Source organism: Dendrobates tinctorius, unplaced genomic scaffold, assembly GCF_039654945.1.
Source record: "Dendrobates tinctorius isolate UK_male_01 unplaced genomic scaffold, ASM3965494v1 ptg000323l, whole genome shotgun sequence".
Taxonomy (NCBI): domain Eukaryota; kingdom Metazoa; phylum Chordata; class Amphibia; order Anura; family Dendrobatidae; genus Dendrobates; species Dendrobates tinctorius.
The window spans coordinates 275,784-298,207 of record NW_027361990.1 but is presented as its reverse complement, the minus strand read 5'-3'; the positions used below and the strand labels follow the sequence as shown (position 1 = coordinate 298,207).

Here is a 22,424-nt window from a genome sequence, read left to right as displayed (position 1 = left end):
AGGTGACATTAAAAGGATCAGGCAACATTTACACTAAGGCTATGTGCACACACTGCAGATTTACCTGCGGGTTTTTTCCCGCGGAACCGCAGGTAAAGTGACCTGCGGTTTTGCTGCGGTTTGGCCTGCGGTTTTACACCTCTACTATGTTAAAGGTGTGAAACCGCAGCAGAATCCGCAGAAACAATTGACATGCTGCGGAAAAAAAAACCGCAGCTTTTCCGCAGGTAAAAAACCGCAGCGTAGCACTGTGGTTTTGCAAACCCATAGGCTAACATGGTAAAGTACCATGTCTGCAGAACTGCTGCAGTTCTGCAGGGCCAAAACCGCAGCAAAACCGCAGCGTGTGCACATGGCCTAACAGGACGCAAAAGAGCAAAAAAAAACGCAGCCGCAGCGGGGAGTGGAGGCAAATCATCGGCCAATTTGGTGAATTTGCTGCAAAGTCCACGAGTGAAAGAAAAGACAGAAAAATGAGGACGCGACTGATGAATCAGGCAGAGACTATTGGGACGGTCCTGTGTCAGTGCATCCTGGAACCTGTAGTGCCACGTAATCTTGTGTTAATGTTGGGCCGGGACCCCCGAGCCGCCCCCGGGGTCATCATAGGATCTTGCAGTCACAAGTGCTACAGTCATATGTAGCGAGGGGTGTAAGGCTGCGCCCCAGGGTGCACTGCTGACACCTGTACATGTAAAGTGCGGACTTAATGCAGCGATCACAATCTGAAAGCCAAAATCTACAACAAACGCCATTACAGGGTTTGTCCCGAGTTCCTATCTTTGTGGGTGCAGCGCTCCCCTTGCCTCTCCGCTTGGTGGGCGCAGTGCGCTCCTGAAGATTGACAGCTCAGGCCGGCGGTCTGGTCGCGCCGCTGGTGCCATCTGCCCACTCACTTGCAGAGGTAACTTTGCCTCTGCAACACTGGAAAAGCGCAGGAAGACTGAAGGTGCCAACTTCAGAGCAGCGCTCACAAGCTCTATACCAAACAGCATGCAAGCGTGCGCTCCTTACCTAGGAAACCAAACACCTCTGATAGACGGCAGCAATCAGTGCAACACAGAATTAAAAATACCCCCCCGATATTGAGAGCAGAGAGGACTTTAAGAAGAGGTAAATGTCAAAGTTCCTGGATTTTACAACAACTTTGCAAATTTACAACTTCTGTTTGTCTCTATTTACTATCAAAACACGAAGCAACGGGCGATTTGTGGTTTTCTCCTCGGCGGCGGCCGTGCCCGACTGGCACAATAACAGGAAGCCGACGGCTCTTACAGCCTTCACTTTCATTAGATCTTCAGATATTTCCCAGGTTCTTTAGCGCCGCGTTCACACACATCATCCGATCCAGAGCTGCCGGGCGTCGGGCAATTCTCAGAAATCCTATACAAATTAAGGGGGAAAAATGTGCAATCGCGGCCACCGCTGCACCCCGAGGACACAGGGTGGGCTGCGCCCTGGGAGGGTGAGCTGTTATAGGGTGGGCTGCGCCCTGGGAGGGTGAGCTGCTATAGGGTGGGCTGCGCCCTGGGAGGGTGAGCTTCTATAGGGTGGGCTGCGCCCTGGGAGGGTGAGCTGTTATAGGGTGGGCTGCGCCCTGGGAGGGTGAGCTTCTATAGGGTGGGCTGCGCCCTGGGAGGGTGAGCTGTTATAGGGTGGGCTGCGCCCTGGGAGGGTGAGCTGCTATAGTGTGGGCTGCGCCCTGGGAGGGTGAGCTGCTATAGGGTGGGCTGCGCCCTGGGAGGGTGAGCTGCTATAGGGTGGGCTGTGCCCTGGGAGGGTGAGCTGCTATAGTGTGGGCTGCGCCCTGGGAGGGTGAGCTGCTATAGGGTGGGCTGCGCCCGGGGAGGGTGAGCTGTTATAGGGTGGGCTGCGCCCTGGGAGGGTGAGCTGTTATAGGGTGGGCTGCGCCCTGGGAGGGTGAGCTGTTATAGGGTGGGCTGCGCCCTGGGAGGGTGAGCTGTTATAGGGTGGGCTGCGCCCTGGGAGGGTGAGCTGCTATAGGGTGGGCTGCGCCCTGGGAGGGTGAGCTGTTATAGGATGGGCTGCTCCCTGGGAGGTTGAGCTGCGATATTGTGGGCTGCGCCCTGGGAGTGTGAGCTGCTATAGGGTGGGCTGCGCCCTGGGAGGGTGAGCTGTTATAGGGTGGGCTGCGCCCTGGGAGGGTGAGCTGCTATAGGGTGGGCTGCGCCCTGGGAGGGTGAGCTGCTATAGGGTGGGCTGCGCCCTGGGAGGGTGAGCTGTTATAGGGTGGGCTGTGCCCTGGGAGGGTGAGCTGTTATAGGATGGGCTGCACCCTGGGAGGTTGAGCTGTTATAGGGTGGGCTGCGCCCTGGGAGGGTGAGCTGTTATAGAGTGGGCTGCGCCTGGGAGGGTGGGCTGCTATATGGTGGGCAGCGCCTGGGAGGGTGGGCTGCTATATGGTGGGTTGCGCCCTGGGAGGGTGAGCTGTTATAGGGTAGGCTGCGCCCTGGGAGGGTGAGCTGTTATAGGGTAGGCTGCGCCCTGGGAGGGTGAGCTGTTATAGGGTGGGCTGCGCCCTGGGAGGGTGAGCTGTTATAGGGTGGGCTGCGCCCTGGGAGGGTGAGCTGTTATAGGGTAGGCTGCGCCCTGGGAGGGTGAGCTGCTATAGGGTGGGCTGCGCCCTGGGAGGGTGAGCTGTTATAGGGTGGGCTGCGCCCTGGGAGGGTGAGCTGTTATAGGGTGGGCTGCGCCCTGGGAGGGTGGGCTGCGATTGTGCACTGTTCAGATTGTGGCTGGCTGCATTTATAACACAGGATTTATGACGTCGCTGATATTGGGGGGCTTTAGTAGGGCAGCGGGGCTTGTGGACGTCAGTGTATCCAATACAAACGTGTGACAATCCCGTGTAATAAATGACGTGCGCCGATTACATTTATTATAGGAGACAGGAAATACAAACTATTGATACGCAAATCAGAAAATATGCAACAAATGTTCGTCTGCACAGCGCTGAACCTGTCCGAGCTGCAGTGTGTGCTGCAGAGCTGAACTTCCTGCCTCCAAAAGCGCTTTCTACGCCAATAGAGCCTAATTGACAAAGAATAGGCACCTGTAGGTTTTCTGTAGGATCTTACGGACTGGGGGGAATCATTATCCGCTATCGCGGCACAGGGGGGCTGTCACCTGGATTTAGACCACCGCCGACTGTATTACTGCGCAGCTCGTGGTAAAGGCGAATGACATCCACCGGGAGAGAGCTCAACCCCAGAGATGAAATCGTAATGAACTGAGCACAGTAACATTCCGACAATCCAGAATTTTTAAAAGTCCGACACTCAATTTCTCTAATCCAGGATCATTTTTCGGGTTAGCAAATATTCTGGATTATCGGGCAGTCATAGAAAAGAATGTGAGACTCGCTGGTGATACAGACATTATCTGGAAATCCTTGGTGATTGTTTTGCGATTTTCAGCTTCCATCCACTTTACACTGAAGTTGAGCACAGGAGTCGGATTATCAGTATTATTTTCTGGATTATCAGATGCCGGATTAAAGGATTCTCACTAACATTTTCTGGAAGGCTCTACAGTTACTGATTTATTTTGTCTGTACGGGCCGGGTCGGGTGCAGATTTGCACTTTGCCTTCATTTCTGCTCATGGAAGGAGTAGGATAGCCACAGCTGGAGCTCGGAGCCCTGGGCCGAGCCACCGACCACTATGGTGATGGCCGAGACGCTGAACTTTATAGTGATGGGGATGTTCTCCTTTGTCAGCTGAGCTGCAGAGAAAGGTTATATGTCAGCCAAGATCTGTGGATGGCACCCTGATGTTACACAGATATGCAGCAAATCACAGCGATGCAACAAAGCAGAAGCGACACTTCGTGCAGGACGTTTCGCCTCGTCTTTGTCAAAGAGTCCCTGAAACTGGATACAATTGCTGTTTAGAAAGTTACAGCCGATGTTGCAGAGCGCTGTTACAAGGTTGCAGGTTTCCTTGTTACAAGGACATATTGGGCCAACAAACAACTTCCCCAGCACCGCGCCTCCTGACTATGTCAGCCAAGAAATACAGAACAAAGGTGAATCCTGAGGTTTATCTACAGGGCAGAGTCCGGGGGAAGAGACGGTGCTCAGAGTCCACACCCGGGAGACACGTAGAGGCGAATACTGCACTGTAGGCTATATACTGTGCACAACGTGCCGTATACTATATGCTGTGCAGCACGTGCCGTATACTATACGCTGTGCAGCACGTGCCGTATACTATACGCTGTGCCGCACGTGCCGTATACTATACGCTGTGCCGCACGTGCCGTATACTATACGCTGTGCCGTATACTATACGCTGTGCCGCACGTGCCGTATACTATACGCTGTGCCGCACGTGCCGTATACTATACGCTGTGCAGCACGTGCCGTATACTATACGCTGTGCAGCACGTGCCGTATACTATACACTGTGCAGCACGTGCCGTATACTATACACTGTGCAGCACGTGCCGTACACTATACACTGTGCAGCACGTGCCGTACACTATACACTGTGCAGCACGTGCCGTATACTATACACTGTGCAGCACGTGCCGTATACTATACACTGTGCAGCACGTGCCGTATACTATACACTGTGCAGCACGTGCCGTATACTATACACTGTGCAGCACGTGCCGTATACTATATACTGTGCAGCACGTGCCGTATACTATATACTGTGCAGCACGTGCCGTATACTATATACTGTGCAGCACGTGCCGTATACTATACACTGTGCAGCACGTGCCGTATACTATACACTGTGCAGCACGTGCCGTATACTATACACTGTGCAGCACGTGCCGTATACTATATACTGTGCAGCACGTGCCGTATACTATACACTGTGCAGCACGTGCCGTATACTATACACTGTGCAGCACGTGCCGTATACTATACACTGTGCCGCACGTGCCGTATACTATACACTGTGCCCCACGTGCCGTATACTATACACTGTGCCCCACGTGCCGTATACTATATACTGTGCAGCACGTGCCGTATACTATATACTGTGCAGCACGTGCCGTATACTATACACTGTGCAGCACGTGCCGTATACTATATACTGTGCAGCACGTGCCGTATACTATATACTGTGCAGCACGTGCCGTATACTATATACTGTGCAGCACGTGCCGTATACTATACACTGTGCAGCACGTGCCGTATACTATACACTGTGCAGCACGTGCCGTATACTATACACTGTGCCGCACGTGCCGTATACTATACACTGTGCCCCACGTGCCGTATACTATATACTGTGCAGCACGTGCCGTATACTATATACTGTGCAGCACGTGCCGTATACTATACACTGTGCAGCACGTGCCGTATACTATACACTGTGCAGCACGTGCCGTATACTATATACTGTGCAGCACGTGCCGTATACTATATACTGTGCACCACGTGCTGTATACTATACACTGTGCACCACGTGCCGTATACTATACACTGTGCAGCACGTGCCGTATACTATACACTGTGCACCACGTGCCGTATACTATACACTGTGCACCACGTGCCGTATACTATACACTGTGCACCACGTGCTGTATACTATACACTGTGCACTACGTGCCGTATACTATACACTGTGCAGCACGTGCTGTATACTATATACTGTGCCCCACGTGCTGTATACTATATACTGTGCACCACGTGCCGTATACTACATACTGTGCCCCACGTGCCGTATACTACATACTGTGCCCCACGTGCCGTATACTATACACTGTGCACTATGTGCTGTATACTATACACAGTGCACCACGTGCCGTATACTATATACTGTGCACCACGTGCCGTATACTATACACTGTGCACCACGTGCCGTATACTATACACTGTGCACCACGTGCCGTATACTATACACTGTGCACCACGTGCCGTATACTATACACTGTGCACCACGTGCCGTATACTATACACTGTGCACTATGTGCCGTATACTACATACTGTGCCCCACGTGCCGTATACTATACACTGTGCACTATGTGCTGTATACTATACACTGTGCACCACGTGCCGTATACTATATACTGTGCACCACGTGCCGTATACTATACACTGTGCACCACGTGCCGTATACTATACACTGTGCACCACGTGCCGTATACTATACACTGTGCACCACGTGCCGTATACTATACACTGTGCACCACGTGCCGTATACTATACACTGTGCACTATGTGCCGTATACTATACACTGTGCACCACGTGCCGTATACTATACACTGTGCACCACGTGCCGTATACTACATACTGTGCCCCACGTGCCGTATACTATACACTGTGCCCCACGTGCTGTATATTATATACTGTCATATAGCGATGTGTGGTACGCAATGACGAGCTCAGCTCTGCTACACCTGTATGCCACTCTTCACTAATTTTTTACCTTTAAAGGTTTTATTGCCGGATTCCCCTTCGTAAATCATCAGGGAGCAATGATCGCAGGACGCGCTCAACTGCATGAGATTCAGCAAAATATTGTGATTGTGCGGAGCCCGAAACACAACCTGGCACCTGAAATATCAGAGATAAGGAAAGATAGAAAACCATAAAGTATCACTGCTTATACCAATAAATAATACTGCGACCGGACAGTGAGGACTCTACTGTATATAATCACACGGCCCCTCGGTGCCACCCAGACCCCATGGGCCCACCTTGACAGGCCGTGGTGGTCTCACATCGGCATTTTCCGTGCTGGGGGTATTAACAGGTCGGTCCAAGTTTTGCCCTTTAAAAACCTTTTTAGAGTCGAGTCTGAATTCTGCAAATTTGCAAAATAAGCAGGAAAATCCGTAAAAGTAAATCTGCCCCAGCGGCAAATGAGCAGAAATACATCTGTACGGACGGACAGGCCAATGTGCCGCATGCTCGGACCCCCGCAGTCCACTCACTGATCAGCGTCACGTTGGCTTTCGCCTTGATAAAACGACTGGACGAACGCGGCAGAGATGGGAGACGCTGTGCGGTCGCCGTCCGTGTTGCGCACCCTCCTGGGTCACGCAGCGTCTGCTGCCCTCTAGTGACGGAGGAGACTCCGCAGCCGCATTCTTACACTGTGCGTGATACACAGGCCTGCACACGGCGGCCTCTTGGACTCGGTTACATTGCTTTATCTTTTTATATACATTTTATTAATATGGAGCCTTTGGGCGATGTTGCCACCATTTGCCTCCTCTTCTTTCACCTACCTTAACCCAATATGTCTAATAAGATTAGACTACACATAATAATATGGTGGGGGCAGCGGTGGCGGCGGCAGCGGTGCATTCGGTGCATTCAGCAGGTTTTTCTTTAAATGCAAATTAAAGGGTTATTCCAAGAGTTGAGTAACCAGATTTGCAGTTGACAGTCGTGGCCCCCGGTCCAGGGTCCGGCGAGCCTCCTCCTTTCTGCGACATCACTGCCCCTTTCTGGATAATGAAATACTTAAAGGGGTGTCAGGGATGGCGACAGTAGGAGGATGTCGGCAGAGCGCAGGTCCGTGGGCCTGGACTGCCCATGTGGCCGCTGGACCCGGCTCCTGTAAATCAGTAACCAGTTATTCCCATATTATCGCGCTACAACCTTCCCACAGGACGGATAGATGGACTGATCCCCAATGACCCCGAGATACAAGGCCACAACATGGCGCGTTTCACCAGGTATTACCGCTATTCCCATACATTTACCTGTCGCAGTCCGGACTGTCCTGACCGCCGGCCACCAGCTTGATTTTCCCCGGTGATTGGAGGGACACGTCGTCTTTCCAGGGCACATAGATGTCCTGTGCAGAGCCGGAGTCATCGGCGGCAGGACGCTCTGCAAGAGACACACGATCAATAATGGCAGCTGCGTTTCGATCGTGTTCCTTTATGCTCTGGCGGTTCTGGCGCATGACCGCTGCAGCCAATCAGTGACCAATAAACCCACTGATTGTCTGCAGCGGGCATGTGCACCTGCACATGCTGAACGGGCTGTGATTATTTTGCTGCGTTTTAGTATTTTCTGCTGTTTTGTTTCTTTTTTCTCCCTAATAACGCATTAAGCGTTTGTGCTCCACTTGTTCTGAGGTTATTTCTGCGTCCCCACATCTCGCTCAGTCCTGGAACGTAACGGACAGAGGAGTGATGGACGTCAGTGCCTGACTGCAGGGATCGCCGCTGATCCGGAGGGATAAGAGCATCCTGGGGCTGAAAACCACAGTCGTGCGCTCATGCAACCAAACAGAAAGGGTTAAAATGTATTACACAATGGTTAAAGTTGTCACAGGTCAGACAACACGTGAAGACCACCTGCCTAATGGTGTGCGCTACATGGCCCCCACACATACGGCCTCCGTACATGGCCCCCATTCTATACACGGCCTCCCCACCCCATACACAACCCTCATACAAGGCCCCCTCCCCAGTGCATGGATCCATTACACATCCTCCTCCTATACAGCCTCATCCCCACACATGATCCCCATCCCTAAACACTGGTATCATAAATGGCCCCCATGCACGGACTCCATACAAGGCTACCCCCCTCATACATGCCCCCCTACACAATCATCTTCCATACATGTCCACATACATGACCATACCCCCTTACATGCCCCCCTACACGACCACCCTCCATACACGACCACCCTCCATACACGACCATCCCCCATACACAACCACCCCCCATACACAACCACCCCCCATACACAACCACCCCCCATACTGACAGATGTGATCAATGCAATTTTAGGGTGAGGAATGCATCACTGTTTGGGGCATTAATTTCCAACCATAGAAAAATCAATTTGAAACTTTTGATGCAGCCGGCGAGGAGAGCGGTGACGGCCTCATTACTCCCCACCTGTAAGTGCCAGTCTGGCATCTCATTGCCGCTGCAATGTTGGGGGTCTCAGGTGAGAAGCAGCGCTCGCCCCTCATGTGTGACACTGCACAGGCGACAGCACGACCAAAAGTGATAGTGACAAAGAGTGAAGAATACAACTCCAAAACCAAGACAAAAACTAGAAAGTTACAGCAAACTAACACTGCACTTACCGGAGAGAAATCGTTCCCGTATCCACTGACTAAACATGGGGACCCTACTGTACACACCCGGCTTGGGGTTTTTATTGAATCCAATGTCCCCAATATCAACACCATAAATAAGGAAGTTGCCCTTATTAGACAGACGGACCAGCGGGGCTCCAGACTGCGCCTACGGTACACAAACACCTCGTTAGTTGGCCATTATCTCATAGGAAATAGTAACACGGATTCGCTTGTTACAGCAGAAGTTTGTGCCCCAGAGCTGCTCTTCCCACTGTAACTGGGAACAGATACTATTTGTGACATTACCGACCCTTCAGTAGTCGTGCAGACGCATACACACGAACTCTGTGCTCTCCATGTTCCACTGGCCTGGGCCTGATCGCTGTGTCACCGCCGGGACCTGCACTGAACCGGAGAACGCAGAAATGCACATGTCCATCAGTCCCTTAGCCAATGACTGGAGCAGAGAAGCGCCCGTGCGGTCATCGCTCCGAGCACAGCCATTTTCAAGGTTGGTGGCGGTCCCAGCGGTGGTGCCGGCCCCTGTGGTCCTGAGAAAGAGGCGCTAAGATGCCCGCTGTCGGAGCAATAGCAGCGCATGTGCAGTCATCACTCCGAGCACAGCCATTTTCAGGGTTGGTGGTGGTGCCAGCCCCTGTGGTCCTGAGGAAGAGGCGCTAAGATACCTGCTGTCGGAGCAATAGCAGCGCACGTGCAGTCTTCACTCTGAGCACAGCCATTTTCAGGGTTGGTAGCGGTCCCAGCGGTGGTGCCGGCCCCTGTGGTCCTGAAAAAGAGGCGCTAAGATGCCCGCTGTCGGAGCAATAGCAGCGCACGTGCGGTCATCACTCTGAGCACAGCCATTTTCAGGGTAGGTGGCGGGCCCAGCAGTGGTGGCAGCCCCTGTGGTCCTGAGAAAGAGGCGCTAAGATGTCCGCTGTCGGAGCAATAGCAGCGCACGTGCAGTCATCACTCCGAGCACAGCCATTTTCAGGGTTGGTGGCGGTCCCAGCAGTGGTGCCCCCAGCAATCAGCAAGTCATCAGCCATCCTGAAACTGGTACTCATGATGAAAGTCCCAACGTGGCAGCAGCCCAGGAAACAAACAAAATCCTTTCCACAGATTACAGGAGAAGTAAAGGCCCGCTACACTACCATGACGGCAGTTCATGTGGGGGCCGACAGCAGCCAGAGGGGCTGACTGAAGTGTGACCCCGATGGTGGCAGGGACCACACCGACCGGTTACTCCCCTCCAGTCAGGGCATTTCCAGGACCGAGCAGGACATGGGACTTGTCGGACAGTTATTTTGCAGTTCTGTGCCAGATCAGTGGGATTTGTAGAGTAACCCGCACCGACGCGATGTCCCTGCGGCTCCAAACACAAGTTTTACTTTACACCTGAAGATTCCTTCACATGGGAATAAACGGCACAAAGAGTAAGATGTGCATGGACCGGCGCCAGGACATTGAGTCTCGGAGATGGAGTCCACCATGACACAGCGACGGCCCTCCTCATCAACAGAAGTTTGGCAAGGTGCCAGAAAGGTTCATCCATCACATAAGAAACAGAACAGAATTGGATTTTCAGTACAAAAAAAAAGTAATGTCCAAGGAAGAAGCAGGAGAAGCTATGGGTGGTCTGGTCACTTACCAAGTGTTTTTCTGCCACGGGCCCAGCACAAAACATGGTGTCCGTCCGGACTGTGTAGCGTTTCTTGCAGATGTCGTCCAAGACGATCGGGACTTCTTGCTGCTGCAGTTTCGTAGATAATTCCTCTAGAAATTAAATGTTTACAGGTGATGAGAACCGAGTCAAGACTGTGCAGTGAGTGGATCCAGGCTGGCAGCACGTGGAGGATGTGATGACCCCCGGATCCATTGTCAGGCAGTCTGTATCAGAGCCATTCAATAACAGAAATATTACAGGGGATGCTCTGCTAAAAGAAAACCTCATCTGCCATCATGGCGTGCGATGTAGTGGGGCCACATTGTGTCTCTGTCGCCGGAGCCTCACATTGCACTCACCATTGAGGCTCCATCCGGTCACGACGCAGAGGTCTGATGGTTCCAGGGTGCTGTGAGCGTCCGGCAGACACACGGGCTGCACGTAGGGGCTGTACCGGAAGGGCTCGTCCACGTGGATCAGGGCTACATGATAGTTCTTTTCAGGATGTAAAATAACTTGCTTCACCTGCCGCTTCTGAAAAAGGAAGAGTAAATGGCAGAGACTAGCGCTAATCCACAAGTCCTAGTCGTACGTTACCGGAACCTCCAAATAACAAGGTCCGATCACCCACCGCTTACTGTGTACGGTACCACAATCTCCAAGCCATAAGACGGATGATACACGAGGCATCTCTGGGGATAACCCACACGCCAAAAACATTGCAATTATACATTTGAAAATCTAATTTTATCACGCGGAATCCTCCAGGTCTCCCAGGACCGATGGTTCCCTATTGAAGTGAATGGACCATCCTCCACAAAGAGGGTCTTGAATAGCAGGACCTCCACTATTAACTAGGAGTTACCAGCCCAGAGAACTTAAAGAGTGATTTCATAGATCAGACAGCCCCTTTAATATCATGAAGGGGCCCAGCAGTACCGTACCCGGGGCATAACCCTCGGCTCGCTGCAGTATACGGTCTGGACATCTGGACCATGAAGTCTATGAAGGAATTCAGAGGCCAAAGACTCTAATAACCAAACCTGAGCGTGCAGCGAGACCTCCAGATCGTGGATTCCGGCCTTGATCATCACGACATCATGCGACTTACTAAAACGATGTGAGAAAGGTCAAAAACATCCACAACGTCCAATACGCCAGAATTTCTTGCCAAGAAGGTGTATTGTAGACCAGGACAGATGGCCAGCACCTACCATTCTGCCACACAGTTCGCAGAGGTGAGGACGGAGTATTCAGAGACAATCGCTCCATGACACAAGTGCGTTTTACCATCACTCACGCTGACGTGCCAGGGCCAGGAGTTGGGCATCGCTTCCTCCGCTGTGGTTATGCTGCGAGAGTTGAAACGGGGAGGTTTTAAGGGAACTCCACAGACGTGATCTAGGAGAAAACAGCAGACATGAGACATGGTGGTGATGTTCTCCAAGCTTTGACATCTCCTGGGCGGGGTCAGATGGGTAGGATCATGGCCGGCTCTTGGGACCACTCACACTGAGTGTTTGCTCTAAGATGGATATTGTTCGTCCAGACACGACGCGGCTCAACACTAGGTGAACAAAGCCGGGTGGGCACTAGGAGACTCACCCAAAAACAAGAAAAAAATTCTACAACTCAAAATAAGCAGGAACCAACATGACCTTGGCCCGGGAAAGACCACCACAACGGTCACAGGCACCAAGAGCAGATCCAAGATAGCGTGGGAACTGCGTCCCCCCATGTAGTGTCGCATGGGGTGTCTGCAAGGAGGGGTGCAATGAGCCATTCCCTGCATGCACTGATAGTGAATGGAGACGGCAGAACCTGTCCCTCCAGAGTGGCGAGGCCGAGGCCGCGCTCCAAGATGGACTGAAGAACGGAAAGAATCCTAGAAAAGGAAAACCCATTGAATGAAGTCACACTGTTCACACAATGGTGAACAGGACCTCCAGGTACAGTGGTAAATCTTGGCAGTCTGGGGCAAGGAGGCCCACCGTAATGCCCTCTACTTTCACCCGATTAAGCCCTGCGGTAGATGAGGAAGAGATAGAGAAGAGAGAACTGCCCATGGAGGGACCGGAGCGTCTACTACTAAAGCCCTTGGTTCTTGTGACCTGGCGATGTAAGTAGGAACGCATGAATAAAGTGGGACGGGAGAAGGTCCACGTCACCCACGTCAGTGGTGCCCAGCGAAGTCGGATCTGGCTGAAGATCTCTGGAAGGACAGACAACTCTACCGGATGTAGGAGCTTATTTCCTGAGAAAGTCCGTGGACCAGTTTACCAGGACGGGAACACGGATCTCAGAGAACGCTGGAAGATGCTGCTCTTCCGCCCCATGAAGAAATACGTCGCGTTCATCTCCTCCATCCGCTACGTGTGACATACATATGAATGCACAAAAAAATCACCAAAATGCGTCTGTTCTGGACAGGTCATAATGGTGTTAAGACGACGCAGAACAAAACATGTGGCGGTGACATGAATAATGTGCATAAAAATTCAGCGAGACTTTTGATATTTGACACTTTGCTTATTCTGAGTACAGCAATGATTTGCACAGGATTTGGTGTCATTTTTGATAAATGTGAGTCGATAAGTCAGTTTTGAGCCACATGGGAAGCTGTAATGAAACAGTACAACAAATGACTTACTGACGTCCTCCGCTGCTTGCTGACTGCCCTGCGGCTGACTATTCCGCTGGATCTTAGGACTGACATGACCTGTAATGTACGAGAAGTAAACTACATGAACACAAGCGGTTCCTAAGGGGAATCTGTCAGCGGATCGTCTCTCCTGAGCCGTCTATATGGCCGCAGGTCATAAAGGAGAATAAAATCACGCCTTAATATCTGCGATCCGATGTCATATTCCAGAGAGATCAAGAGCAATTATTACACTGAGTCCATGTAAATTGTGACCAGTACAACCAATCACTTACTGCCATTTTCCTCTGCGTCCTGACTTTTCTGTGGCTGATAAATCTCTTCTGTCTCAGGATTAATATTACCTGCAATATAAGAACAGAGAAGATCCGCTCTTTGTCTACATGAGCAGATTCTTTATGATCACTCTCCCCCCCCCCAGCAATGCACCCCTACACCCCCTCCTCTCCCTCACAATACACTCCTATACCCCCTCCTCTCCCTCATCTGTCCTCTCCAATACAATACACCCCGATATTCCCCTCCTCTCCCTCACCTGTCCTCTCCATACAATACACCCCTATATCCCCTCCTCTCCCTCACCTGTCCTCTCCATACATTACACCCCTATATCCCCTCCTCTCCCTCACGTGTCCTCGCCATACAATACACCCCTATATCCCCTCCTTTCCCTCACCTGTCCTCTCCATACAATACACCCCTATATCCCCTCCTCTCCCTCACGTGTCCTCGCCATACAATACACCCCTATATCCCCTCCTCTCCCTCACCTGTCCTCTCCATACATTACACCCCTATATCCCCTCCTCTCCCTCAACTGTCCTCTCCATACATTACACCCCTATATCCCCTCCTCTCCCTCACCTGTTCTCTCCATACAATACACCCCTATACCCCCTCCATACATTACACCCTGATATCCCCTCCTCTCCCTCACCTGTCCTCTCCATACAATACACCCCTATATCCCCTCCTCTCCCTCACCTGTCCTCTCCATACATTACACCCCTATATCCCCTCCTCTCCCTCACGTGTCCTCGCCATACAATACACCCCTATATCCCCTCCTCTCCCTCACCTGTCCTCTCCATACAATACACCCCTATATCCCCTCCTCTCCCTCAACTGTCCTCTCCATACATTACACCCCTATATCCCCTCCTCTCCCTCACCTGTTCTCTCCATACAATACACCCCTATACCCCCTCCTCTCCCTCACCTGTCCTCTCCATACATTACACCCCTATATCCCCTCCTCTCCCTCACGTGTCCTCGCCATACAATACACCCCTATATCCCCTCCTCTCCCTCACCTGTCCTCTCCATACATTACACCCCTATATCCCCTCCTCTCCCTCACGTGTCCTCGCCATACAATACACCCCTATATCCCCTCCTCTCCCTCACCTGTCCTCTCCATACATTACACCCCTATATCCCCTCCTCTCCCTCACCTGTTCTCTCCATACAATACACCCCTATACCCCCTCCATACATTACACCCTGATATCCCCTCCTCTCCCTCACCTGTCCTCTCCATACAATACACCCCTATATCCCTTCCTCTCCCTCACCTGTTCTCTCCATACATTACACCCCTATATCCCCTCCATACATTACACCCCGATATCCCCTCCTCTCCCTCACCTGTTCTCTCCATACAATACACCCCTATATCCCTTCCTCTCCCTCACCTGTTCTCTCCATACATTACACCCCTATATCCCCTCCATACATTACACCCCGATATCCCCTCCTCTCCCTCACCTGTCCTCTCCATACATTACACCCCTATATCCCCTCCTCTCCCTCACCTGTCCTTGCCATACAATACACCCCTATATCCCCTCCTCTCCCTCACCTGTCCTCTCCATACATTACACCCCTATATCCCCTCCTCTCCCTCACGTGTCCTCGCCATACAATACACCCCTATATCCCCTCCTCTCCCTCACCTGTCCTCTCCATACATTACACCCCTATATCCCCTCCTCTCCCTCAACTGTCCTCTCCATACATTACACCCCTATATCCCCTCCTCTCCCTCACCTGTTCTCTCCATACAATACACCCCTATACCCCCTCCATACATTACACCCTGATATCCCCTCCTCTCCCTCACCTGTCCTCTCCATACAATACACCCCTATATCCCTTCCTCTCCCTCACCTGTTCTCTCCATACATTACACCCCTATATCCCCTCCATACATTACACCCTGATATCCCCTCCTCTCCCTCACCTGTTCTCTCCATACAATACACCCCTATATCCCTTCCTCTCCCTCACCTGTTCTCTCCATACATTACACCCCTATATCCCCTCCATACATTACACCCCGATATCCCCTCCTCTCCCTCACCTGTCCTCTCCATACATTACACCCCTATATCCCCTCCTCTCCCTCACCTGTCCTCTCCATACATTACACCCCTATATCCCCTCCATACATTACACCCCTATATCCCCTCCTCTCCCTCACCTGTTCTCTCCATACAATACACCCCTATATCCCCTCCTCTCCCTCACCTGTTCTCTCCATACAATACACCCCTATATCTACTCCATACATTACACCCCTATATCCCCTCCATACATTACACCCCTATATCCCCTCCTCTCCCTCACCTGTCCTCTCCATACATTACACCCCGATACCCCCTCCTCTCCCTCACCTGACCTCTCCATACAATACACCCCTATATCCCCTACATACATTACACCCCTATTTCCCCTCCATACATTACACCCCTATATCCCCTCCATACATTACACCCCTATATACCCTCCATACATTACACCCCGATATCCCCTCCTCTCCCTCACCTGTCCTCTCCATACAATACACCCCTATATCCACTCCATACATTACACCCCTATATCCCCTCCATACATTACACCCCTATATCCCCTCCTCTCCCTCACCTGTCCTCTCCATACAATACACCCCTATATCCACTCCATACATTACACCCCTATATCCCCTCCATACATTACACCCCTATATCCCCTCCTCTCCCTCACCTGTCCTCTCCATACAATACACCCCTATATCCACTCCATACATTACACCCCTATATCCCCTCCATACATTACACCTCTATATCCCCTCCTCTCCCTCACCTGTCCTCTCCATACATTACACCCATATATCCCCTCCTCTCCCTCACCTGTCCTCTCCATACAATACACCCCTATATCCCCTACATACATTACACCGCTATATCCCCTCCTCTCCCTCACCTGTCCCCTCCATATATTACACCCCGATACCCCTCCTCTCCCTCACCTGTCCTCTCCATACATTACACCCCTATATCCCCTCCATACATTACACCCCTATATCCCCTCCATATATTACACCCCTATATCCCCTCCTCTCCCTCACCTGTCCTTTCCAAACAATACACCCCTATATAACCTTCTCTCCCTCACCTGTCCTCTCCATACAATACACCCCTATATCTCCTCCTCTCCCTCACCTGTCCTCTCCATAATTACACCCCGATATCCCCTCCATACAATACACCCCTATATCCCCCTCTCTCCCTCACCTGTCCTCTCCATACAATACACCTCTATATCCCATCCTCTCCCTCACCTGTCCTCTCCATACATTACACCCCTATATCCCCTCCTCTCTATACAATACACCCCTATATCCCCCTCTCTCCCTCACCTGTCCTCTCCATACAATACACCTCTATATCCACTCCTTTCCCTCACCTGTCCTCTTCATACATTACACCCCTATATTGCCTCCTTTCCCTCACCTGTCCTCTTCATACATTACACCCCTATATCCCCTCCTTTCCCTCACCTGTCCTCTCCATACATTACACCCCTATATCCCCTCCATATATTACACCCCTATATCCCCTCCTCTCCCTCACCTGTCCTTTCCAAACAATACACCCCTATATAACCTTCTCTCCCTCACCTGTCCTCTCCATACAATACACCCCTATATCCCCTCCTCTCCCTCACCTGTCCTCTCCATAATTACACCCCGATATCCCCTCCTTTCCATCACCTGTCCTCTCCATACAGTACACCCCTATATCCCCCTCTCTCCCTCACCTGTCCTCTCCATACAATACACCTCTATATCCCCTCCTTTCCTTCACCTGTCCTCTTCATACATTACACCCCTATATCCCCTCCTTTCCATCACCTGTCCTCTCCATACATTACACCCCTATATCTCCTCCATACAATACACCCCTATATCCCCTTCTCTCCCTCACCTGTCCTCTCCATACAATACACCCCTATATCCCCTCCTCTCCCTCACCTGTCCTCTCCATACACTACACCCCGATATCCCCTCCATACATTACACCCCTATATCTCCTCCATACAATACACCCATATATCCCCTCCTCTCCCTCACCTGCCCTCTCCATACAATACACCCCTATAACCCCTCCTCTCCCTCACCTGTCCACTTCATACATTACACCCCTATATCCCCTCCTTTCCATCACCTGTCCTCTCCATACATTACACCCCTATATCCCCTCCATATATTACACCCCTATATCCCCTCCTCTCCCTCACCTGTCCATTCCCTCCTCTCCCTCACCTGTCCTCTCCATACAATACACCCCTATATCCCCTTCTCTCCCTCACCTGTCCTCTCCATACAATACACCCCTATACCCCCTCCTCTCCATAAATTACACCCCTCTATCCTCTCCATACAATACACCCCTATATCCCCTCCTCTCCCTCACCTGTCCTCTCCATACATTACACCCCTATATCCCCTCCTCTCCCTCACCTGTCCTCTCCTTACAATACACCCCTATATCCCCTCCTCTCCCTCACCTGTCCACTCCATACATTACACCCCGATACCCCCTTCTCTCCCTCACCTGTCCTCTCCATACAATACACCCCTATATCCCCTCCTCTCCCTCACCTGTCCCCTCCATACATTACACCCCGATATTCCCTCCTCTCCCTCACCTGTCCTCTCCATACAATACACCCCTATATCCCCTTCTCTCCCTCACCTGTCCTCTCCATACAATACACCCCTATACCCCCTCCTCTCCATAAATTACACCCCTCTATCCTCTCCATACAATACACCCCTATATCCCCTCCTCTCCCTCACCTGTCCTCTCCATACATTACACCCCTATATCCCCTTCTCTCCCTCACCTGTCCTCTCCATGCAATACACACCGATATCCCCTTCTCTCCCTCACCTGTCCTCTCCATACATTACACCCCTATATCCCCTCCTCTCCCTCACCTGTCCTCTCCATACATTACACCCCTATATCCCCTTCTCTCCCTCACCTGTCCTCTCCATGCAATACACACCGATATCCCCTCCTCTCCCTCACCTGTCCTCTCCATACATTACACCCCTATATTCCCTCCTCTCCCTCACCTGTCCTCTCCATGCAATACACACCGATATCCCCTCCTCTCCCTCACCTGTCCTCTCCATGCAATACACCCCTATATCCCCTCCTCTCCCTCACCTGTCCTCTCCATGCAATACACACCGATATCCCCTCCTCTCCCTCACCTGTCCTCTCCATGCAATACACACCGATATCCCCTCCTCTCCCTCACCTGTCCTCTCCATGCAATACACACCGATATCCCCTTCTCTCCCTCACCTGTCCTCTCCATACAATACACCCCTATATCCCCTCCTCTCCCTCACCTGTCCTCTCCATGCAATACACACCGATATCCCCTCCTCTCCCTCACCTGTCCTCTCCATACATTACACCCCTATATTCCCTCCTCTCCCTCACCTGTCCTCTCCATGCAATACACACCGATATCCCCTCCTCTCCCTCACCTGTCCTCTCCATGCAATACACACCGATATCCCCTTCTCTCCCTCACCTGTCCTCTCCATACAATACACCCCTATATCCCCTCCTCTCCCTCACCTGTCCTCTCCATGCAATACACACCGATATCCCCTCCTCTCCCTCACCTGTCCTCTCCATACATTACACCCCTATATCCCCTCCTCTCCCTCACCTGTCCTCTCCATGCAATACACACCGATATCCCCTCCTCTCCCTCACCTGTCCTCTCCATACATTACACCCCTATATTCCCTCCTCTCCCTCACCTGTCCTCTCCATGCAATACACACCGATATCCCCTCCTCTCCCTCACCTGCCCTCTCCATACATTACACCCCGATATCCCCTCCATGCAATACACACCGATATCCCCTCCTCTCCCTCACCTGTCCACTCCATACAATACACCCCTATATCCCCTCCTCTGCCTCACCTGTCCTCTCCATACATTACACCCCGATACCCCCTTCTCTCCCTCACCTGTCCTCTCCATACAATACACCCCTAGATCCCCTCCTCTCCCTCACCTGTCCCCTCCATACATTACACCCCTATATCCCCTCCTCTCCCTCACCTGTCCTCTCCATACATTACACCCCGATACCCCCTTCTCTCACTCACCTGTCCTCTCCATACAATACACCCCTATATCCCCTCCTCTCCCTCACCTGTCCTCTCCTTACAATACACCCCTATATCCCCTCCTCTCCCTCACCTGTCCACTCCATACATTACACCCCGATACCCCCTTCTCTCCCTCACCTGTCCTCTCCATACAATACACCCCTATATCCCCTCCTCTCCCTCACCTGTCCTCTCCATACATTACACCCCGATATTCCCTCCTCTCCCTCACCTGTCCTCTCCATACAATACACCCCTATATCCCCTCCTCTCCCTCACCTGTCCTCTCCATACATTACACCCCGATATTCCCTCCTCTCCCTCAACTGTCCTCTCCATACATTACACCCCTATATCCCCTCCTCTCCCTCACCTGTCCTCTCCATACATTACACCCCGATATTCCCTCCTCTCCCTCACCTGTCCTCTCCATACATTACTCCCCTATATCCCCTTCTCTCACTCACCTGTCCTCTCCATACATTACACCCCGATATTCCCTCCTCTCCCTCACCTGTCCTCTCCATACAATACACCCCTATATCCCCTCCTCTCCCTCACCTGTCCTCTCCATACATTACACCCCGATATTCCCTCCTCTCCCTCACCTGTCCTCTCCATACAATACACCCCGATACCCCCTTCTCTCACTCACCTGTCCTCTCCATACAATACACCCCTATATCCCCTCCTCTCCCTCACCTGTCCTCTCCTTACAATACACCCCTATATCCCCTCCTCTCCCTCACCTGTCCACTCCATACATTACACCCCGATACCCCCTTCTCTCCCTCACCTGTCCTCTCCATACAATACACCCCTATATCCCCTCCTCTCCCTCACCTGTCCTCTCCATACATTACACCCCGATATTCCCTCCTCTCCCTCACCTGTCCTCTCCATACAATACACCCCTATATCCCCTCCTCTCCCTCACCTGTCCTCTCCATACATTACACCCCGATATTCCCTCCTCTCCCTCACCTGTCCTCTCCATACAATACACCCCTATACCCCCTCCTCTCCATAAATTACACCCCTCTATCCTCTCCATACAATACACCCCTATATCCCCTCCTCTCCCTCACCTGTCCTCTCCATACATTACACCCCTATATCCCCTTCGCTCCCTCACCTGTCCTCTCCATGCAATACACACCGATATCCCCTTCTCTCCCTCACCTGTCCTCTCCATGCAATACACACCGATATCCCCTTCTCTCCCTCACCTGTCCTCTCCATACATTACACCCCTATATCCCCTCCTCTCCCTCACCTGTCCTCTCCATACATTACACCCCGATATTCCCTCCTCTCCCTCACCTGTCCTCTCCATACAATACACCCCTATACCCCCTCCTCTCCCTCACCTGTCCTCTCCATACATTACACCCCGATATTCCCTCCTCTCCCTCACCTGTCCTCTCCATACAATACACCCCTATATCCCCTCCTCTCCCTCACCTGTCCTCTCCATACATTACACCCCGATATTCCCTCCTCTCCCTCACCTGTCCTCTCCATACAATACACCCCTATACCCCCTCCTCTCCATAAATTACATCCCTCTATCCTCTCCATACAATACACCCCTATATCCCCTCCTCTCCCTCACCTGTCCTCTCCATGCAATACACACCGATATCCCCTCCTCTCCCTCACCTGTCCTCTCCATGCAATACACACCGATATCCCCTTCTCTCCCTCACCTGTCCTCTCCATACAATACACCCCTATATCCCCTCCTCTCCCTCACCTGTCCTCTCCATGCAATACACACCGATATCCCCTCCTCTCCCTCACCTGTCCTCTCCATACATTACACCCCTATATTCCCTCCTCTCCCTCACCTGTCCTCTCCATGCAATACACACCGATATCCCCTCCTCTCCCTCACCTGTCCTCTCCATGCAATACACACCGATATCCCCTTCTCTCCCTCACCTGTCCTCTCCATACAATACACCCCTATATCCCCTCCTCTCCCTCACCTGTCCTCTCCATGCAATACACACCGATATCCCCTCCTCTCCCTCACCTGTCCTCTCCATACATTACACCCCTATATCCCCTCCTCTCCCTCACCTGTCCTCTCCATGCAATACACACCGATATCCCCTCCTCTCCCTCACCTGTCCTCTCCATACATTACACCCCTATATTCCCTCCTCTCCCTCACCTGTCCTCTCCATGCAATACACACCGATATCCCCTCCTCTCCCTCACCTGCCCTCTCCATACATTACACCCCGATATCCCCTCCATGCAATACACACCGATATCCCCTCCTCTCCCTCACCTGTCCACTCCATACAATACACCCCTATATCCCCTCCTCTGCCTCACCTGTCCTCTCCATACATTACACCCCGATACCCCCTTCTCTCCCTCACCTGTCCTCTCCATACAATACACCCCTAGATCCCCTCCTCTCCCTCACCTGTCCCCTCCATACATTACACCCCTATATCCCCTCCTCTCCCTCACCTGTCCTCTCCATACATTACACCCCGATACCCCCTTCTCTCACTCACCTGTCCTCTCCATACAATACACCCCTATATCCCCTCCTCTCCCTCACCTGTCCTCTC

The 22,424-nt window shown here is 51.9% G+C and overlaps 1 protein-coding gene across 1 annotated transcript in view; it reads right to left on the bottom strand.

The window, feature by feature from the left end:
* Positions 1–2,868: 2,868 nt before the first annotated feature.
* The window catches only part of LOC141074088 (ovochymase-2-like), a 55,628-nt gene continuing 36,072 nt past the window's right edge, over positions 2,869–22,424 (bottom strand). The window contains exons 15-25 of the mRNA XM_073561603.1: positions 13,642–13,710; positions 13,355–13,423; positions 11,919–12,105; positions 11,748–11,814; positions 11,064–11,238; positions 10,690–10,814; positions 9,045–9,204; positions 8,139–8,215; positions 7,695–7,822; positions 6,410–6,537; positions 2,869–3,744 (exon numbers count right to left, since the gene is read on the bottom strand). Of these exons, the coding sequence (XP_073417704.1) occupies positions 3,611–3,744; positions 6,410–6,537; positions 7,695–7,822; positions 8,139–8,215; positions 9,045–9,204; positions 10,690–10,814; positions 11,064–11,238; positions 11,748–11,814; positions 11,919–12,105; positions 13,355–13,423; positions 13,642–13,710 (1,319 nt within the window). The 3' untranslated portion in view covers positions 2,869–3,610. The remainder of the gene's footprint in view (positions 3,745–6,409; positions 6,538–7,694; positions 7,823–8,138; positions 8,216–9,044; positions 9,205–10,689; positions 10,815–11,063; positions 11,239–11,747; positions 11,815–11,918; positions 12,106–13,354; positions 13,424–13,641; positions 13,711–22,424) is intronic.